The sequence below is a fragment of the Eptatretus burgeri genome, chromosome 6 (assembly GCF_056783735.1).
Source record: "Eptatretus burgeri isolate ZD-2024b chromosome 6, Ebu_testis_v1, whole genome shotgun sequence".
NCBI lineage: Eukaryota > Metazoa > Chordata > Myxini > Myxiniformes > Myxinidae > Eptatretus > Eptatretus burgeri.
Window position 1 is genome coordinate 42,886,971 of NC_140966.1, and position 21,983 is coordinate 42,908,953.

The window sequence follows — 21,983 nt, forward strand, 5'->3', positions numbered from 1 at the left end:
TATATATATATATATATATATATATATATATATGTATATATATATATATATATATTTTTTTTTTTGTTATGCCCCCCCCCACCCTCTTTTGAGGGTATCTGCTTCTTGTAAGATAACAATATCCAAGCACTGTTTTCTCTCCTAGATTGTAAAGCATTGATCTTTTCCTTGCAAGAAGATCTGTTGTTGGTTGATGTTATAGGCAGATCTTCATCACAATATATTTGATCTTTTCATTGTATTCGCCAGATTTCCCATTCTGAGGAGTCATCAATTCAATGAGGACAAAGGTCACTGATTGTTTAAAGTATTTTCACCAACACTGGCTGAATGTTCAATGTTGGTGATGTTCCATGCTCAACATCTGCCCCTTTGTTACTTAGAAACAAAGTGATAAGGACAAAGTTACACAATAACTTTTTTGAGAGTTGGAATCTCGATGGACCAGCAGAATGGCAGGCAGGTGTCTTCTCTACAGGTGGTCCCCTTTTATGGTTAGCTCCAAGTGGCCCATAACGTCACGAAGGCTCTGCCTGCACCTTCTAACCTCATTGAAAAGCCCCCTCTCTACCACCCGAACCGGCCCACCAACACCCCACCCCTCTGTAGAATATTGGATACATTTCAACAATTATGAATTAGCAAAGGTCATGAGAAAGCAAAGTTGCCTTCCAAAACGACACACAAAATTATTTTATGCACAAAAATATATATATTTTTTAACTAACGTGTTTGTTATGAACAACAAGTAAGAATATATTTTAGCTAACTACTGTTTCTTTATGAACAAACAAGAATAGAAATTTTTTTTTTTTTCGAACTGCAAGCCAAAGTAAAAAAAAAATAAGTACAAAATCCCAATATTTGCCAACAAGGCAATGTTTGGATAATATTTCTTTCCATCCCCTTCATTGGTACAAGCACTTCGAGACACTCATCCAATGTGAGTTTGAGCAGAGTGTTCACTCCTGAAAACACTAGTGTCTGTACTTTCATATTTCCCAAAAAAATAATACCACCATCATGGTGTCTCGACTAAATTTTAAACTAGGTTCTTCGTTTTCTGGGTTTTCTGGGTCTTCAGAGATGGTTGGTCCAGGGGAACTTCATGCACCACCATTGTCACTGCGGTAAATTTTCTCATATACACACACACACACACACCATTACTTTTATGCTATGATGACAATAACACTGAATATCATAAGGCCAACGATTAATATGTGGAATATCCATGTTCCCCCTTCACCAAACACTTCCATTACCCATGATCTGAACTCTGCAGCTACCTTCCTTAGGTGTTCCGCTAGGTCACAGAAATATACCATTTAATGATGTCTGGGATTCTGCAAGATTATTTATTCGTATCCGTATCTCTATCCTTGTCCGTTATCCCTTCATGTAACAATATGCCTTGTTCCAGGCGTACAATGCCTTTGTCCCCTTCATCCCGTGTCACACGAGATGCATAATTGTATATAAGGGCCTATAAGTGTTTTCCCATATACGCCTTCCTCATGCAATTGATCCCAATGTTTACCCTTTTCTTCACTGCGTACCCTGTCACAACCCATTCCTTGCTTCCCCGACCATTGACCTACCAAACATTCTGCTCTCTGACATTATTGTCCATATTATCACGATTGTACACATGCTAATCAAAAGCACTGCCACATCTGTTATAAACCTCCAGTAACATTTCAACTTGCAAATTTCCTTTCTTTCTTCCTACGACTTCGCGTATCCTCTTTTGCAGTGAGATCCGTAAATCCATGATTGGCTTACCTTTTCTTGACAGCTCCTTGGGTAATCAATAATAACTAAAAGGGTCCAGTCCAATGCGTCTTCAGGACGTTCCTCCATTCGAACACCCTGTTGTCAAACTCTTTCACAATATTTATTAGCATCACAAGAATTAATCTTCATTTATATATGTCCATATATTCTCCAGACATTTTACCAATAATTATTATATGTACTGTTTGGCCTTGCCCTTAAATTGGTGACCTGGGATCCAAGAGCCCTGAGCTTAAATTTCATTTACCACCAAACGAACCCCAGAGGGCCCACTTAGCCTGTCATTCCTTCAAGACTGGCAAAAATAAACATCAGTACAATGGTAATAGGGGCACCGCATCAGCAGCACATTCATGCCCCAACCAGTGATGCAACCAACAGCCGAAAGGCAGCACACACCACAAACATTTGATAATACACATAGCTTCTTCTAAAAACTTTCGATTTTAGAAATTTTCTTGATTTTCTCCCACCTCTGTAAGTCCTTGAGTGTACCATGTTCTCAGCACCTCCTTCTATATCATCCCCCTTTTGCTCGTGCAGCTCATTTTTATGAGCCAACCGAGCAAAACACTTTTTGGGCAACCACTTTACCCTTTATTAAGACCATATTGTTGTGGGGGCTGGGTATCAGCAGCAAGCACGACCGCTAGAGGGAGCAGTAGAGTCAGTTCCACCGACCGCACCCTTCTTTCCCATTCATAAGTTGGTCGTCATCAGAGAGCGTAAATAGCCCCACGGTCTACCATTTTGACAATGCACAGAGAGCCTTCCCAGATACGGTGGCCGCTATGATATGAAAAACACGTTTTTAAAATACTAACCAATGCTGACGTCAGAAGCCAACAAATTCAGATCTCAACGTAAACAAAAAATGTTGTGAATCCTGCCTGCCCGAACCAACCCACGGGTTCAGACCACTACCTTCACCACAGATGCATGTGCTCACCTGCACCCACCACTTGATCACCTGAACAAGGCTTGCTCGCCCACTAACCCAAACAATCCTGATGTTCCAATTATTCCAATTGCACCTTGGTGTCCTGGTGTTCCAGACTCCCCTTGCGGAACTTGTCTCCAGCATTGTCCTGAGGGCCAATCATGCCATCATGACCACTCGGGCCCGGAGGTCCAATAGGACCTGAACCACCAACAGTTCCACCGCCTCCCGCTTCTCCAGGCGGTCCAGACACCCAGTGGCTCCCTGGGCACCACCATAAAGCCCATGAAGAGCACATAATGGCAGAGTCATTAGAATATAAAATAAATAATAATTTATACACAAGCACCCATACAGGTGCTGTTTAAAGGACTGGCCCCCACCAGACACAGACACCCCCAAAAAGAAAATGACCCTGTCAGGTCTTTATTCATACCCCCCACTCGGAGGGAAGGTGAGCTGGAGGTGAGAAGCTTGTTTGGACCTTCCTGCCTCGTGCAGCCCTTGATGATTCGGCTCTGGTACTCGAACCTGCAACTTAATCCCGCTGCAAGCACCAGGTAGGAGGGTTGCGTCGATTGCCAATGGAACTCCCCCACAGGCGCTCGGCACGTATGCTCATCGAAAAGGGTGATGGTGGAAGAAAGCCAGGAAGGCTGTCGTTGTTGTAATTTTTGCTTCATATGTGCTCAATATATTACTATCCTTGACTAGCACACTTTATGACATTAATCAAATATTTTCCTCTTTATTATAACACCTCCAAACGTTTAGTATAGTCCACAAGCCATTACCTCATGGTATTCTCAAGGTTCCACTCAACACATGTTCCCCATACGTTACTTGGGTCCTGCACAGTTGTAATTTGCCTTTGGCACCTCATCGCCTCTGGCAGCCAGTACCCCAAAATGGTTAAGATGTTTCCCCTGCAATCATCCACATAGTGTACCAATAATACCTCTGGCAATTTGAAATTGTGCTTTTGTCCAAACAACTAACACCTCATCTTTTAAATACCTTTACCACAACATCAGTACAAAAATACAACCCAGTTCGTTAATCTTTCAATTAACAAATTATGACTCCTCGCTGCACTGATACAAACTGGTCTACGATGTGTTCACCCTGTTTATAAATTACATATGCTGCCCTATCAGTCATTGTCATGTGTAACAAATGACTTACTCTGACAGGTCCTCATCACATGACAGTCTCGGCATAACCACTCGAATATTAATTCTGCTCTTCAAAATTGCTCCTCAACAACAGACGACCCTAGGTGGGTGGCGGCTTGGACTGCCTATAGAATGAACTGCGTGACCGTTTATGCCAGCTGATTGTGGCTCCTTACCCACCTCCAAGCCAATCCTCTCCCCACCAATCCAAAACACAGTAGCCGTGACCCTAAACTCAATCCCACAACACACTCCGCATCTTACTTGCACGATTCGCATTCCCTCATTCAACCCAGGTCGGCGAGATGAGTACCGGTTCCAATGTGCGTATCGGTGGAGGGACACTGCATCATTTGCACTGCCACGTCCTTGTGACGATTGATACTAATCTGTCGCCACGTGCTGCACACGAATGACGACTCGAGTTCTGACTTATGCCCATCATGAATGTTCAAGGTGCCGGCGATAACTTGCCGACTCTTCACGAAAAGCATCGTGGGATCTTTAATGTCCACTAACCGATGTTAGCAGATCTCACAGTGCATGTGAAACACCAGGGTGGCAGTTTAGATCTGCACAGCTCAAAGGTCAGCGTCCATACCTCCAGACTCTTCGGAGGTGCAGGGGGATGTAGGAGGTTGGCACATTGTAGAATTTACTCAGGGTCCAGCACACAATGGTCTTGTCCATTTGCACATGTGTACTTGCAAACTTCCAAGGCCAAGATGAACTGCTTGGAAAATTTACACAGCACCCTCGGCACGGCCGATTTCAATGCGGCCCAGATGTTGACTCCACTCGTGCTTCGTGCTCCATCTCGCACACCGTATAGCCCTCCCTCCCTCCTTCGAGGGCTCCACACACGGCTTACTTCGTACATTCAACCACAGATGCCTACTGAAATGAGAGCGAGAGATGAACCTTCAGAGTTTAGGCTTTATTCCATTTGATTGGAGCCGCTTCTGTGGGCACACCGGGGAATACAGGTTCAGCTAGGAGTACATAAGCAGTAACGTATACATGTGCAATTAATCACCGCAGAATAAATCCGCGTAAGCACGGAGTTCGATATAATCTCCATTCTCACCAGTCAATGAGCACCTTCAGTTAACGAGCATCAAGTGAACAGCCGATGTAAATGGCAATGCCCCGGGGACAATCACTCCGTGCCGCGGAGACCTCCCCTTATACGCGAGACGCACAACATGTGATCCCGCGTCATGTCCCTCAATTCACCTCAATTCACCACATTCTCCTCACCTTTAAAATGTAACTAGGGGCCCATCTTACACACCATGATTGCTTTAGCACTATAGGAGTATACATTTCAAGCAACGCGGACTAATAGGTCTACAGAAGCATACATGCCAAGCAGTGATTATTTTGAGTTGTAGGAGCATGGAAATGAGCATCGATATATGATATAATGAGCATATGGGAGCATGAGCAGCAAGAATGCCGATAATCCCCTTTACAGATTGAGTCGTCGAGGGGGCCTTATTCGCCGACCTCTCCGGGAGTAAACAAGGCTTGCTCGCCCACTAACCCAAACAATCCTGATGTTCCAATTATTCCAATTGCACCTTGGTGTCCTGGTGTTCCAGACTCCCCTTGCGGAACTTGTCTCCAGCATTGTCCTGAGGGCCAATCATGCCATCATGACCACTCGGGCCCGGAGGTCCAATAGGACCTGAACCACCAACAGTTCCACCGCCTCCCGCTTCTCCAGGCGGTCCAGACACCCAGTGGCTCCCTGGGCACCACCATAAAGCCCATGAAGAGCACATAATGGCAGAGTCATTAGAATATAAAAGAAATAATAATTTATACACAAGCACCCATACAGGTGCTGTTTAAAGGACTGGCCCCCACCAGACACAGACACCCCCAAAAAGAAAATGACCCTGTCAGGTCTTTATTCATACCCCCTACACAGTCTGGCACCCTGCCCTACTCACCAAACTCTCTGCCCATGGTATTCAAGGCCATCTCCACTCATGGCTCGCAGACTTCCTCTCCTGTCGCAGTCAACGTGTGGCCCTAAATGGAGTTCTTTCATCCCCTCTTCCTGTGCAGGCTGGAGTTCCTCAAGGTAGCGTTCTGGGCCCTGTTCTTTTTCTGGTTTTCATCAATGATCTCTCGGACTCTCTGGAAAATCCTCTATTTCTCTTTGCCGATGACTCAACCCTCTGCCGTACCATCTGTCATCCCTCAGCCCGGCAAGCAGCAGCTTCTTCGCTCACTGCAGATCTGGATAAAATCACAAACTGGTCCAACACGTGGAACATGTCTTTCAATCCAGACAAATCTCACACTCTCACTATGTCTCTTCGAAAGGACCGTTTACAAAACCCCCCATCCACTTTCTCAACAATCCTCTGGAAGAAGTCTTTTCTTTCAAGCTTCTGGGTCTCACTATCTGCCATGACCTTTCCTGGGAAAGTCACATTTCCAACCTTGCCTCAAAAGCCAGTCGCCGACTGGGAATCCTCCGTCGTGCAAAGTCCTTCCTCGGCCCTCTTGAGCTCCTGACCACTTACAAAGCTTTTGTCCGTAGCCTGATGGAGTACTGCTCTCCCTCTGGGCTGGTGCTCCTGCCTCCCACCTTTCTCGACTTCACGCTGTCGAAACCAGGGCTTTTAAGATCATTGGCATCTCCCGCAATGAAGCTGAGTCTTTGGGCCTCTCACTCAATCACCGCAGGTTGGTCGGTGGTCTTTCTGTCTTCTACCGACTCCTCTCCAGCCTTGCCCCCCTGCTCTCTCTGCGATTTGTCCCAACCACATTTCCACAGGGCGCTCAAGGTCCGCCAACAACCCCCTTCTGGTAAAACTACCAAAATCACGAATCACTGCTCATCTTCACTCTTTCATTCCTCTTTTTCCCGCCTTTGGAATAAACTTCCTCACTCTATTCTTTCCCATTCTTCCCTTCAGGCTTTCAAAACAGCTGTTCACCACCACCTCTTATCTTCCCCCATCCAAATCCTCGATCTTTTCTACCCCGATAATCCACCCAAGCCCACCTCCTTCAATTCCCCTGCTTTCCTTCCTGAAAGTCCCTGTAATGTCCATCTTCTCTTCGCCATGTTCCCCGTCCCATCCCCATCCCTCTCCCTTCCACAGTTCACGTGTCTGTTCCCCAATGTTTTGTCCCTTCCACTCCCGCCCCTCTTGTCTCATGCCTCCTTGCTGTGAGTTGTGTGTTAGCTCTCATACGAGCCTCGACCAAGGTATACAAAAAAAAAAAAAAAAAAAAAAAAAAAAAAAAATAAGAACGGCAGTTTCACTTGAGGGAGACTCCCGATCCTCTTGGTGAGCCTCGACTTGTGCCGGGGATGACTCCTCGATCGCTCTCGGGTGGAACGCGGCAGCCCCGTCGCCCGGTGGAGTTCCTGGGGGGGAAATGTCAGAAGGAGGAGTGCCAGAAGGTGGTGTACCGGCGGGAGGAGTACCTGAGGGAGCCAGATGGCGAACCGAAACAGTGGTCTCCCTGCCATCCGGGAGCCTGACATGAGCATACTCTGGATTAGTGTCAATGAGTTCGACCCCCTCCACCAGGGGTTCATACTTGCTTTGTCGTAGCGGGCGTTTCATGAACACTGTACCGGGATGGGTCAGCCAGTTGGGCACCGTTTGACCGTCAACATAACGTCGCTGGTGAGTAAACATTCGTTCGTGAGGAGTTGCATTGGTGGACGTGCAGAGCAAAGAGCGTATGGAATTCAGAGCGTCGGGAAGAGTAACCTCCCACCGCTCGGGGCCCAGTCCTCTCGATTTCAGCGCCAGAGTTACGGCTTTCCAAATAACTCCATTATACCTTTCCACCTGCCCGTTTCCCTGTGGGTTGTAACCCGTCGTTCGACTAGTTGCTATGCCGAGCTCTAGTAGGAATTGTTTTAGCCCGGCCGACATGAAACACGGCCCTCTGTCTGAATGTATGTACGAAGGTTTTCCAAACATAGCGAAGAGGTCAGAGAGACATCTCACGACAGTGCCCGAGGTCATATCCGAGCACGGAAATGCGAAAGGGAACCTTGAATATTCATCAACAACAGTGAATATGTATCTGTTGTCTGTCTCGGTCGGCAGGGGCCCTTTGAAGTCGATGTTTAGTCTCTCGAAGGGGGAAGTGGCCTTGATCAGTCTGCCAGATGCCGCGCCATAAAATCTGGGTTTTAGTTCAGCACAAACAGGGCATGAAGCATTCATTTGTTTAATATCTTCAACAGAATAGGGAAGATTTTGTCTGCGCACGAAATGTGCCATCCTGGTTACCCCCGGGTGGCACAGAGACACATGGAGGTCTTGCAAAGCCTGACTGATTGTTGCCGAACTGTAGACCCGAGAGAAGGTATCTGCAGCAGGGTTTTCTTTCCCGGGCCGGTAAACAATGTCGTAACTGTAGCAAGCTAGGTCTATCCACCATCTCATAATTTTTTCATTCTTAATTTTCCCGTTATTTTTCCCATCAAACATGAATGCCACGGATCGTTGGTCCGTAACGAGCGTGAAGTGGTTTCCCAATAAATAATGTCTCCATTTCCGCAGCGCTTCAACGATGGCGTACGCTTCCTTCTCTATCGCTGAGTGTCTCTGCTCACTTCTAGAGAGAGTTCTCGAGAAGAACGCGACCGGCCGCCCAGACTGATTAAGTGTAGCAGCTATGGCGTGATTTGAAGCGTCGGTTTCCACCACGAAGGGCACCGAGCTGTCGATCGATAAAACCACGGACTTACTGATATCATCCTTGAGGTTGTGGAAAGCTCTTACAACAGCGGCATCTGGTGGAAAGTTTTTGCAATGCACTAGGGGATGTATTTTCTCGGAGTATTGCGAAATCCATCTCGCATAGTAAGCGAACATCCCGATCACCCGGCGCATTGTCTGCAGGTCCTGAGGTGGGGGTAGCTCACGGAGCGGGCGCAATCGCTCAGGATCAGGCTTAATTGTGCCGTCGGCTATCGTGTAGCCGAGAAGGTCAATTGACCTTGCCGAGAATACGCATTTCTCGTAGTTGAGAGTCAGATTATATTTTCTAGCAATGCTCAAGAATCTGTCTAGATTCCTATCATGTTCCCTCTGATCCCTACCGCACACTGTGACATTATCCACGTAAACAAAAGTGTCTTTGAGGTTTTCATCTGAGATGATGTCGTCCATAACCCGTTGGAAGCAAGCTACCCCATTCGTGACACCGAAAGGTATTCTCCTGAATTGGTAGAGGCGCCTCCCTGCCTGGAATGCAGTGTAAGGTTTGTCTTCCTCTCGGATGGGAATTTGATGATAGGCGCTTCGCAAGTCGATGGTACTGAATACCTTATAATTGGCCACGCGTTCGACCATCTCATCTATGCGCGGCAGGGGGTAGGCGTCGAGTTGGGTGAAGCGATTGACCGTTTGGGAATAATCGACAACCATTCGTTTCTTATGGTTCTGACTGCTGGTTACTAACACCTGTGCGCGCCATGGCGAGTCGCTCGGTTCTATAATTCCTTCTTCCAGTAATCGCTTGGTTTCTGAAGTGATGAAATTCATGTCAGCAGTGGTATATCGCCGCGATTTAATCGCTATCGGTTTGCAGACCGGCGACAAGTTAGCGAACAGCTGGGGGGACGTCACCTCCGCGGTGGTCAACGCATTTAAAATTAGACGAGGTTTGCTTCCTCCAAAGGGTATTTCGACGCTCGTGTGCTGCTTGAGGACATTATGACCCAGAATTACGTCTGCGCACAAATCACGAAGCACCAGTACCCTTACATCCCGATGCGTGTACCCTTTTACGTCCAATTCAACATTGCAGTACCCTCGTACGCGGGATTGTAGTGAGGTGGCGGCCATGCATACCGTATTGTCAGTCGGGTGGATTACCCATTTCCTGCCCTTCACTAGCGAGCTGTTGACGAAACTTTCAGAGCTACCGGTATCAATCAGTGCCTCAGCCTCATGCCCGTTAATTCGTACGTTGATGATAGCCTTGGATAGATTCCCCGGGGAGGCTGCAGTTAATTTATTCTGCGAGTAGAGAGCCGCAGAAGTGGGTTTATTTCTCCTTAGAGTAGATTTACATACCCTGGAATAATGCCCTTTCTTGTCGCAATTCATGCATGTGGCATCTCTGGCGGGACATTTTTTGACGAGGATGCCTTTTGTACCCACAAAAGAAGCATTTACCAACCGGAGCAGTTGCTGAGGAGTTTGACGTGGCCTGTGTATCCGGCTCCTCGGGTGTTTCTCCATCCCCTATGTCTGGCTGTGTCTGTGCCAGTGGGGTTCCTTGGGTTCCCATCGTAGCAGCGTTCATTAGCAGCATCGGTGTCCCAAATGACTCAGATTGCTGCTGAGCCGTATCCATCGCTCGTGCCTGATCGACTACTTTGTCAAGAGTGGGTTGCGCTTTCTCTAGTAAGCGTTGCCGTATGTGGGCTGATCTGAGTCCTTGGATGAATGCCTCCCGTGTGGCTTCCTTTCGGTGTTCCTCGGCGCTTACGGCCCGGAAGCTGCCGTCTTTTCCCAGCTGATTCAGAGCTTGCAGGAACTGATCGATTGTCTCCCCGGCTGCTTGCTTGCGTGTGTTGAGAAGATGTCGTATGTATACCTCGTTCTTGGGCTTCACGTAGAGCGCCTGCAGCACGTCAATCGCTGCTTCGTAAGTGTCGCACTCCGAGAAGAGCCTGTACACGCTGGGCGAGACATGATTCACGAGAGCGGCAAATTTGTCAGCTCCTTCCTCGATGATGGTCAGATAGTGTGAGAAGGAACAGAACCAATGCGACCATTTCATTTCTGCGTCAGTCGCGTTTGGGTCTGCGTCAAACCTCTCTGGTTTGTAGATCTTGTCCATCGTTGGTTGAGAGAGCCGAGAAAACCAAATGGAATAAATTGAAATGAGAGCGAGAGATGAACCTTCAGAGTTTAGGCTTTATTCCATTTGATTGGAGCCGCTTCTGTGGGCACACCGGGGAATACAGGTTCAGCTAGGAGTACATAAGCAGTAACGTATACATGTGCAATTAATCACTGCAGAATAAATCCGCGTAAGCACGGAGTTCGATATAATCTCCATTCTCACCAGTCAATGAGCACCTTCAGTTAACGAGCATCAAGTGAACAGCCGATGTAAATGGCAATGCCCCGGGGACAACCACTCGTGCCGCAGAGACCTCCCCTTATACGCGAGACGCACAACATGTGATCCCGCGTCATGTCCCTCAATTCACCTCAATTCACCACACCTACCACCCTTGATTGTAAAACTGAGCTCCTCACAATAATGATGCAACCAACCGTGCTGATAATTTCCGCGTTTCATTCAGTTTAAAAAAAAAGATATTTATTTTACAAAGCATCTTCCCCTCTTCAGGCAAACTCCATGCAACCCGACTTCCAAACAAAAGATGGCGCACAGATCGGCAAATCTCATACTTCACAGCAGGGTGTTACTACAACCAGTCTCGCTTAACCAGCCCTAATGGTCAATTTTAATCCCATGAATTTATCCTGACAGATAGAGGCTCATATAAGGACAACAAACATGCTCCTCTGTCCACTTTCGTACAGGGAGCTCGATTGCGCCAGGCAGAGGATTAATGCTCCGTGACAAGGCCCGCAATGGCCACGTGGTCAAAGATCACGAGCCATTTATCCCAAAAGCATTTCCATTTTATTGAGTGTGCAGCTTACCTAACATCTTTGTCCTGGTTCTAGGATGTCATTATTTCATTCATGATGAGCAAGGAATTCTTTGCCTGTTTGAGTTGACTAAAAGGTTGCATTGGGTGGTCTGCCATTGCCTTCCTCGCAGCAGTTCAGGCAACGTTAACATTCGTCCACCGATGTCATTTCACACAGCCCGACTCTGGGCACAGCTTGTGCACTTTGACACAGCTAGCCCCCACCTATTATCCTACAGGCAAAGCGCACACATCCCTCCACACAGGAGGCACCATCATTCCCTCCCACCTGCCATTTCCAAGTATCGTTTTCACGAGCAGCCTGGCTTCGTCTGCTGTTCTTTTAGCACCTTGCTCAATTTCCAAATATTATCACATCAGAACTAATCTCAATTCCTGTTCTTTTTATGGATGGTATGCCGATTTGAATTACCACTCCTTCTGGTCCTACCTTTTGCTTGAACCGGGAAAGCAGAGGCTGTGGCCAGCAGCCAGATACCTTTCAGGTTCGAATACAAACTTGTTCTTTTCCTCTTTATTTGCTGCTTCACATTTGCAGCATTATTTATTTGTCATACTTCTTCCTTACACATCTTACAGGCTTCAAGTCTGGTTCTAGCTTATTCACATATGCATATCTCAACGAATGTTATTTTAGGAATGCACTTGGGTACTTTTATATTCATTTATACCATAATTCTAATTGATCACATGACCTTGGTCCATAATTTCCGTTGTAGCTTTATTTTCCCACTTTTCCTTGATCATTTCTAGAGTATTCTTGGACTGGTCAGTATTTTGCCTGGGGCGATCTCACGTTGGGTTGGGTGTTTTTCACACCTTTCCACGAACCCTCACACTCCCTTGCACACCTTCCACGCCCTCAATCTCCCACAGAAGTACCTTGTGTCTCTCAGAGATATCTCAGGTTACCCTCCCAGGGTTTGTTCCCTGCAATCTCCCCTTTAGACCCTGTCCTACAGAGGTTTCTCAGGTGAGCCTTGTAGCATCACCTTCAACCTCTCCTTCGGACACTTAAACCCCCGGGGTACCCCTCTTTTGATGTGCATAAAAGCTCCCTCTTTTTCCGTTCTTTTAAGATAAGGACAGATCACAAAGAGCAGCGAACCTGCATGCCCTGGTGCGAGAAAAGAGGCAGTTCTTACCTTATCTTTAAGCCGGCCGGCTTTTCTCTTCTTTCGTCTCACCAAGGCCGCTGTTCGCCCCCTTTGATCTGCTTTATCGTGCCGCACTACGCCAAATGTAGAGATCAGGTTCTATAGCTGATTGAAATCGAGCAATGTCTGCGCTGATCATGGTAGAGAAGAGCTTTTAATGCGCACCAAAAAGTGTACACACGAGAGTAAGTGAACACAGAATACCCACAGCATTCCAGCTCAGTCAAAATTCTGGCTCGCAAGCAGTTAGGTTAAATAAATATATTTTTTTGTTATGCCCCCCCCCCCACCCACTTTTGAGGGCATCTGCTTCTTGTAAGATAACAATATCCAAGCACTGTTTTCTCTCCTAGATTGTAAAGCATTGATCTTTCCCTTGCAAGAAGATCTGTTGTTGGTTAATGTGATAGGCAGATCTTCATCACAATATATTTTATCTTTTCATTGTATTCGCCAGATTTCCCATTCTGAAGAGTCATCAATTCAATGAGGACAAAGGTTACTTTGATTGTTTAAAGTATTTTCACCAACATTGGCTGAATTTTCAATGTTGGTGATGTTCCATGCTCAACAGCAGTAGTGGAGCAGTCTGAAAATATCAGGAAGTCGTTGGACTTCCTATATGTAGGGATAGCATGGATGCTTTTCTTATTTTTCTTCCAAAATTTGTTTAAGCTAAGCATTTGGAACTTAAACATGAATGCCACTATATTTTGCAGTGGGAAGGTTACTACTCAACATTTTGACAGCTCTTGAAAGGATTCCATAAAGTAGGCAAAGCTGCAAACCTACATGTATGGCAATGAAGGCCTAGGAGTGGTGGGTGGGATAACGCCTGTAAATCAGCCTGGTGGGAGTGGGCCTGTAACGACACCACTGACCGAGGGCCAATCACACCTATATGGCTAGTAGTTAACGGTGGAATATTATTGCTGCCATTATATAATAGTGTTACTATTGAATGCAAAGTGTTTACACACACAATCAACAAGGCATTTAATAGTGCAATCAAAGTAAAGTTCTCCAGCATGTAAATATGGTGACGGACTCAGGGTTTGAGGTTCACCACGATGGGAACTTCTCAGACTCCTCCCAGCCCTGAGGCCACCAGCCATGGATAACTCCGCTATCTGGCGCACTGCAAGTTTGAAGCTGAAACCTCGAACACCGATTGATACCACCAAACCTGGCAGGGTTCTCACTACGACACGGGTTACCTTTCTGATGGCTTGGCAATATCAAGGGGGGATCGCACCCTCGATACGTACTTGTTTTATCTTTTTTTATCAGGTGCAGCAAAGCGGAGCATGCTAAGTACATACCAGCTAATGTCGTGGTGCCAATCAGTAGGTAGAATGTCACAGGCGAGTAATAAATGCGGACTATGTGACACCAACGAAGGAAAAGACACGACAAGCAGATTCAGATGAACAAACACCAAGGATTTATTTACAAGGATGAGAAGAAGCATGTGGTACATGTAAAACAGTGTTTTATGTACAGGAATTCGTATAGAAGAGACAGTCATTCATGTGGGGTGTGCAGCAAAAGATATACAATGTGGTCCATAAGTAAAAAGAGCAAAATTGTACACCAATTCTATATAACTTATACAGACTTGCTCATTTAACATGACAGGCCCCATTCGATTCACACTGCCGAATGGTAAATAGGGAGAAAGATTCAGAGCAGAGCGAGGTGTTAACGGCCTCAAGTTTGCTTTACTTTGCGCATACTGGAGTCTGCACTGCCCGTCACTGGGGAAAAAGGGAGGAGGAAATAATTGGTCTGGCCTCCTGCTTAATACTGCGCTTTGGATTGGATCCACTCGCCCGGCTCACTCCAGTCCTCCTGTCCATCTCATGCCACCATTTCCTTCCTTCCTTCCCCAGTCTCTCCAGACTACACTGATTGTTCAGGTGCTCTGCCTTTTTGTATTTGCCCCTGGAAGGGTGGAGCCTGCCAGGGGTCAGGGGCGATGCCCTGCCTCTTGCAGGCGTGGCTGCTGGGAGTGAAGGTTGTGCACCTCCCTTTTTAGTCTTAGTTAGTTGTAGTCTTTTTAGTGCACCTCCCGCGGCTTGCACATAGGCCCAGATTGGTTTCCGAGTGATATCACCCTTTCCCTGAGTTCGCTGGGGGAAATACGTTTTCATTGTTCTCTGGGATGAGCCATGCATCAAAGCTCTCCACACTTAACATGTGGCTACATGTGGCACTCCCTGTTTGTTTTATGCATGAACATCCTGGATGGCAATGGATGGTGCATTGGATAGCAATGGAATTATCCAGTGGGAGGTGGCAACGGGAACTCGAGCGCACATTTGCGCTGCGAGTTATAAGCTTACCTCGAGGCGGTGACATGTTCCCGAGGTACGCACGTGACGTGGCGTCCCTCAGCACTGTAGGATGCCAGCCAACGGTCTTGTGGTGTGGGGAGGTGTTTGCTGTGGTGAGGAGTTGTTATGGAGGTGAGTGTAATCATTGTGGTGGTCTTGTGGTTGAGGTGATCGTTGAAACGGACAATGGTTGAAGGCATGAGAGGATGGTAAGCGAGCAACATGAGATAGATGATGGCTGGTGGTGTTGAGGCACAGTGAAGCAGTTGTAACTGTTGTGGTGGTCTTGTGGGTATGGTGCTGCTGGTTCGATATTGGTGAACGAGCATTGGTACATGGGGTGCCCCAATCAAAAAAAATATTTCCTTTTCTTGTCCAAAACTACACACAATTTCGATGAAACTTGATCACAACCTTTATCACCTGTGATGTACCAAAGATTGTTCATGGCATTAAAAAAAATTTGTGGTTTACAAGGGGGTTGCCCCCCAAAAGATGTATTTGCTTTCTTTTCCGAAACTACACCCACAATTTTGATGAAACTTGACCTAAGTCCTAAACCTTCATCACGGTGATGTACCAAAGTTTGTCGGTGTCTAAGACGGGTTTCCCCCCAAACTATGCATTTGCTGTCTTCTCCGAAACTACACACACAATTCTAATGAAATCTGACTACAACCTTCATCACCAGTGATGTTCCAAAGTGTATTGACTGCATCAAAATCCGCTAATTAAATGGGGTCTCGTGGGGGATTGACCCCCCAAAATGGGTATTTGCTTTTACGAACTACACACACAATTTCAATGAAACTTGACCACAACCTTCATCACCTGTGATGTACCAAAGATTGTTCACACCATTAAAAAATTGAGGGTCTAAGGGGGTCTGCAGGGGGTTTGAGTGATTGTCCTGATCCAGGTGAGCTTCAGGACAGGTGGTCCTATTTATTTATTACTATTACCATTATTATTATTATTATTATTATTATTATTATTATTATTATTCTTGTTCAACCTTTTTTGGCCTTTTTTTTCCCTTATTTTTTAATATATATATATATATATATTTTTTTTTTTTTCTCGGCAACCACTTCGTCCCATTGACACAATTTTCAGTGTTGGAGTGACCTCCTCCTCCTCCCCCCCCCCGCCCCCCGGAGAACATTTCAATTACAATTGTAACATCATAGGTCATGTGATATGGCAACCATCTTGGGTTAAACGCAAAAAAAAGTAATGTATTATATCTCTGAAACTGCTGATCAGATTTTTTTTTAACTTGGCACATCTCATTCTACTCCCAATGGGGAATATAAGATTGTAAGGATGACATCATTGGTTAAGTGGTAGAGCAGCCATAAATGTTTTAATCAAAAAATGTACTTTTTTTTTTCTTTTTTTTTTTTTTAACTGTCGGTCTCATTAAGCTTAGTTTGAGTACAAAGTGGACACAGATGGGCTTTGCATTTTCAGATGCTTTCTAGTTTTTATTTTTGTACAAGGTCAAAAGCTTGTAATGGAGCTGCTACTCACACACGTGGACATACTGTTAAAATAAACACTTAACACAACCACTGAGCTTGGGAGAAGTGCCTTCACTTCCCGGGGTACTCTGGGTACCAGCGACGTCATAACAATGGTGCCACATGTCTCACCGCACATTTGCTCAGGAGGAATTTCCTCATCCCCATGGATGCCATCCCATGGGGATTGTCCGTGTTCTATCCTTTTAAATGTTGAGTGTCAAGCCAGGAAGCAGCACGTACCATTTTTAAAGTCTGCTATGATTCGGCCGTGGTTCAGACCACTGACCTCCCAGACTCTGAGCGGACATACTAACCATTACACCACCTGGTATGGTAAGACTTGAGGTATTGCTTAATGACCCTAGTTTTGTAATGTAAAATTTTGATTTTGTATCTAAAAATCTGCGCAGATGGGACCTTATCAGCCAATTAACTTGGTCAAGGAAATGCACCAATTTGTTTTGGTGATTTGGTGGAAATGCCAGACAAGGCTGGTAAATCATGGATATTTTGATAAACACATGATATGAATAATATGGAATAGGCAAAGCCTAGAAGAGAACGTAGAATTCTTCTTGCATTCGCTTCTGACTTTACCGATAACTTGTTGACAAGTGTATACGCAATTTCCGGTTACTTCGGCCTGGATTCGGGATCAGCGATCAAATAACGTAAATCACGATAAAAAATTATTTTTTGATGATGCGGGAGATATCTTTATTAAAATCAGTGGAGGAAATATACACCATGTCTGATATTATTTGGGTCTTTCATGTCTCCGACGTTGCCTTTATGTCCCGGCATGCATCATTCCCCATGACAAAAACCGGAAACAAAAAAAAAAAATACCAGAAGCAAAAGGGTCATAGCCAATGACACGGATTCACAATTGGCAGGGTATTTTGTTGTTTTTGTTTCCTATTCTCTCATGTGCACGCGTTAAGTAATATTCACAAGATAGAAATAAAACCCAATTGTGTTTATCCACCGCACAGCGTTTAAAAACAACCGGAAGCAAAAGGTCATATCCAACGACACAGATTCCAAATAGCCAGGGGTATTGTGTTGTTGTTGTTGTTGTTGTTGTTGTTGTTTCCTATTCTCTCACGTGCACGCGTTAAGTATGAAGCTCACTGCGTTCGCTATTAAAGGCAATAGGATTCCTAAGATTACACTTTGAGGTTTCTGGTTGATACTAGCTATCATGTGCAGCCTGTGGCTGCTGGTTGCATAATTTTCTGGAGGCACAGCTATGCCACTGATGCAGTGCCCTCTATTACCAGTACACTGATACTCATTTCACCAACTCATGACAGGCTGAGTCAATCCCACCTGGTGTCAATTCAACAGCCGACAGGGGCTCAAACTCAAGACCCTAAGATCTTAAGCCAGACACCTTAATATAACTGTGAAGCCAACACCAGGTTTGGCTCTGTTAATACTGATTTTATGAAATAAAATTGCTTCGGTACATACAGTACTTGTTTGGGTCATGGATATAGCAGAGTTGGAACTTACAGCATCTAAATATACAGCAGTTTTTCTCGTCACTTGGTGTGTGTCATGTGCACGGCAGAACTTAAAACATATTGCTTCAATCTGATATCAATACATGCTGCATTAAAAATAGAAATTGACCTCATTGTCATGCAAAGAGTAAAGTAGATGTCACGATGATGCATATAAGGTATCTTGAGGCTTGATAGTATCTCTCAAATGGAAGACTACCTGCTTTGAGAGACCAGTTTTGGTTTTGCACTTGTGCCAGTATCTTAAGACAGAATCTCCTGGATTTTGTTCAGAGAAGTAGATGAAATGCTTGAAATATACATTCTCTCGACCTGTTTAATAAACTCTCAATGACAATTGGCTATTTGGCATACATTTCTGAAATTATTCCTCGTTATTTCTCTTTAAGTAGTTTATTATTCTCAAAGATTTTTGTTCTATTTCGTTTTTTCGTTCTGCACTTTTGAGAGCGGAGTCATGCATGTTTTAACAAGTTTTTTTTTCAGGTTGCCATACAGTGGATATTTTGGAGGGGTATCTGGCCTATCAAAAGTGCAATTCTTAAAGATCAATGGCTTCCCAAATAACTACTGGGGCTGGGGAGGAGAGGACGATGATATATACAACAGGTGTGTCCTGCTTTACTTGAACTTCTTGTTTTCTTTTGTGCATGGAACTTTTATCATTCACGTACGAAACCCACTTATCTTCTGCAGAATAACCCTGAATGGCATGAAGGTGTCACGCCCAGACAGCAACATCGGTCGATACAGGATGATTCAACATCACAGAGATGCTAAAAACGAAGCTAATCCAAAACGGTTGGTGCCATTGATTATTTTCTGCACTAAACTAAGGAAGATGAGGCACTGGCATTTTCAAAAGCCACATTGGACATGTAACATCATTTATCCCTTATGTGTGCCTCGTGAGTAATCAATATACATAAATATTGTATATTGTAAAACCTGAATGATGCACTCATCTCTCCTGCAAAGTTAGTCATCACATTTCTGGTCCTTCTTCTCAAGACTTGGATCTTTTCTTTTTTTAACAAGCTATGTATTTATGTATGTATGTCTGTTTAGAAGTTCCCGCTTGATCAATTTGTGTACTTTTTAGCTATCTTGCATAATTCTGTTTTGCCTTGTCAAATGCTTCCACAGATTCACACAGATCAGTAAGACAAGGTGGACCATGATGACTGATGGGCTAAATTCTCTGAAGTATCAGCTTGTGAAAAAGGATGTCTACCCACTCTACACCAATATCACAGTGGATATAGAAACGCCTTGAAAGTGATTTACGGATTTTTTTTGCAAAGGCTTCACCTGCATGACATTTTACTTTTAGAAAGATATTGGGAACACTATTATTTTTCTATGACTTCGGTGATCTACCAAAATCTGGTATTGACAGAGCGATTGAGTGTGTTCTTGCAATGGAAATCTGCCACTGCAAACAGCCTGTCCATTATGTTCAGTTTACATTCCAATTTCAGGAAGCCATTATAGGCAATATTTAATTTGTACTGATATTGAATTCAATACTTTTTGATTATGCCAAGGTATAGTAAACAAACATATTCTTTGCAGGTATTTAAAAAAAAAAAAACTTTTCATCGATTGCAAATCAAGTATGGCAGTTGGATTTGGTCTTCTGTATGGGGGCCAAGTTTCATGATTGAATAGTTTAATTTGGTTTTGATTATCTCACTTACTGTCTCCTTTGGTTATTTTGGTTGCATTCATAAAGGGTGTGAGGGTTTGGTTATATCTTTTGGGAAATGGGAATGTCATGAGTTTCAACATCAGTAGATTCCCAGGACACTTTAAAAAAAAAAATTTGCAGGAAAATGCCTCCATTTGTTTTTGACATGTATGACTTGTTCTGGAAACCTGCAAGTCTGGCTTTTTCTTTTTGTTGTCTGATCCAAATGTTAAAAAGTAGTATGTTGCCAAAAGAAGGAAAATAATTTCTATACATTGCATCATAATTAAATTGTTGAACTGGATTTTCTGGATGAACAAGATGTCGAGGGAAAATCCACTAAATGGAACAATTTTTCATAATTTGTTTGTTTTCTGAAAGTTTCTCAATATTTAATATGCAATACAACCTCTCACGTAATTTTTTTTCCAGATAACACTTTATTTGTCATTTCATTCAAGAAATCGGTTGCTTTTGTTGGTCCTTTTAACACCTTTGCACTTTAACTTTACTTGTTTACTCTTACTCTTATAACTGCTGATTTGCTACCAAGCTGTGCCTTTTTGTAAATTTGTTACCAATCATTATGCATTGAATAAAATTTGTTTAGTTTATTGATGTGTTTCCCCCCCCCCCCATACTTCTAATGATTTTGGAGATAGCATCCATCCATTGGGACCATACTCTGTGCAGAGCGTTGGTGCTGCCTAAGCAGTCTCCTTGGCTATTGGGCACAGTCCTGGATGGGTCGCCACTCCAACACAGGATACCAGCATGCTGGCACTCATTTTGCCGACCTCGGAAGGATGACAGGTGGAGTTAACCTCACCTGGTATTAATTCAACAGCTGAGCGGGATTTGAACTCGGGACCCTAGGATCCCAAGCCCACCACCCTAACCATGAATTAGGTTTTGAGAGTCAAGATTACCCCTTGGTCAAGCAGCTGTATCAGGGAGGTGGTGTTTGGCAGCAGGAAGATCACCTTGACATTCTGGTGAACTATATTCAGGTCCATGGCATGGCCGGGAGTGTTGTCGCTAAGCAGGAGAACCTTGAACGCAAGGTTTTTTTCCACCAGGTACCTCTCCACCTGAGGGATGAAATAGTTTTGGAACCAGTGCATGAAAATTGCTGCCATCACCTATGCATTCCTGCTGGCCATCCAAAATAAGGGCAGCATGTGCTTGTTCTTGCCCTTGAGAGCATGCGGGTTCATGGAATGATGCAGCATTGAATACACGGGTCTTCGTCGTGTAGTCGCTTTTTTCATTAGAGTAGAGATGTCCATTCCTTTGCGGCCTTGAATCCCGATGCTGTCCCATCGTGCTTTGAGATAAAAGTTTGCGTTGGCATCTTTTTCCAAAAGAGGCTGGTCTCGTCAGCATTGACCACCTGCTCTGGCAGATGCCTCTTCTCCACGATGAGCTGCGCGAGTTGAGCAGGGAATGTTTTGGCCGCCTTGTGGTCCAGAGGCACACTCGCCTGTCAGTTTGATGTTGTGGAGATCGTAGTGCTTCATGAAGCGGTCAAACCATCCCCTTTTTGCTTGAAATGGGCTGGGTCCACTCGTACCCACATTGCTCAAAGCCGCGTCACTCATGCTAGCGCTCCCCTCATCAGTCAGATGCGCAAGATATGCAATGCCTTTGCGTGAATGAGAGGTCCACTTAAAGGTATGTTTTTCAGCATGTTGTCCTCAATCCATACACTCAGAGCTTACTCCATTCTGTCTATGTGGACATCCAGGACGTGAGTGACCACTTCGGTGCTGGGTGCAGTGCTCGCCACAACACTTTTGCAGATCACCTTCTCATTCTTCCATATATTACGAATGGTGGGTTAGTTTCCTCCATAGTGTCTGCCCACAGAGGCCACACTCTGTACTCTCGACAGCCGGGTTCAGCAGCTCCACTTTGTGACTCGGGCTTATCACTTTCTTCTGCCTCTTGGAGGTTGATGGATCTCCAGCACTGGTTTTGAGCTCGGCAGCTATGTATGCTTAATCAATGAGCAAATGAGAGGCAAAACACCGGTCAAGGCAGTGGGATAAAAGTAATTATTGAGACTCAGGACACACTGCACATATGTTGTCATGTGGGAATTGTGGGTGGCTGTGGGAGGGGTGAGTTGGCTACCCAT

General features: G+C 44.9%; 1 protein-coding gene across 1 annotated transcript in view; it reads left to right on the plus strand.

Annotated features, from left to right (window-relative positions):
- Window positions 1-20,457, plus strand: part of LOC147024647 (beta-1,4-galactosyltransferase 2-like) — a 44,930-nt gene extending 24,473 nt beyond the window's left edge. Inside the window, exons 4-6 of the mRNA XM_085884758.1 lie at window positions 18,640-18,762; window positions 18,850-18,954; window positions 19,300-20,457. Of these exons, the coding sequence (XP_085740884.1) occupies window positions 18,640-18,762; window positions 18,850-18,954; window positions 19,300-19,429 (358 nt within the window). The 3' untranslated portion in view covers window positions 19,430-20,457. The remainder of the gene's footprint in view (window positions 1-18,639; window positions 18,763-18,849; window positions 18,955-19,299) is intronic.
- The last annotated feature ends 1,526 nt before the right edge of the window (window positions 20,458-21,983 follow it).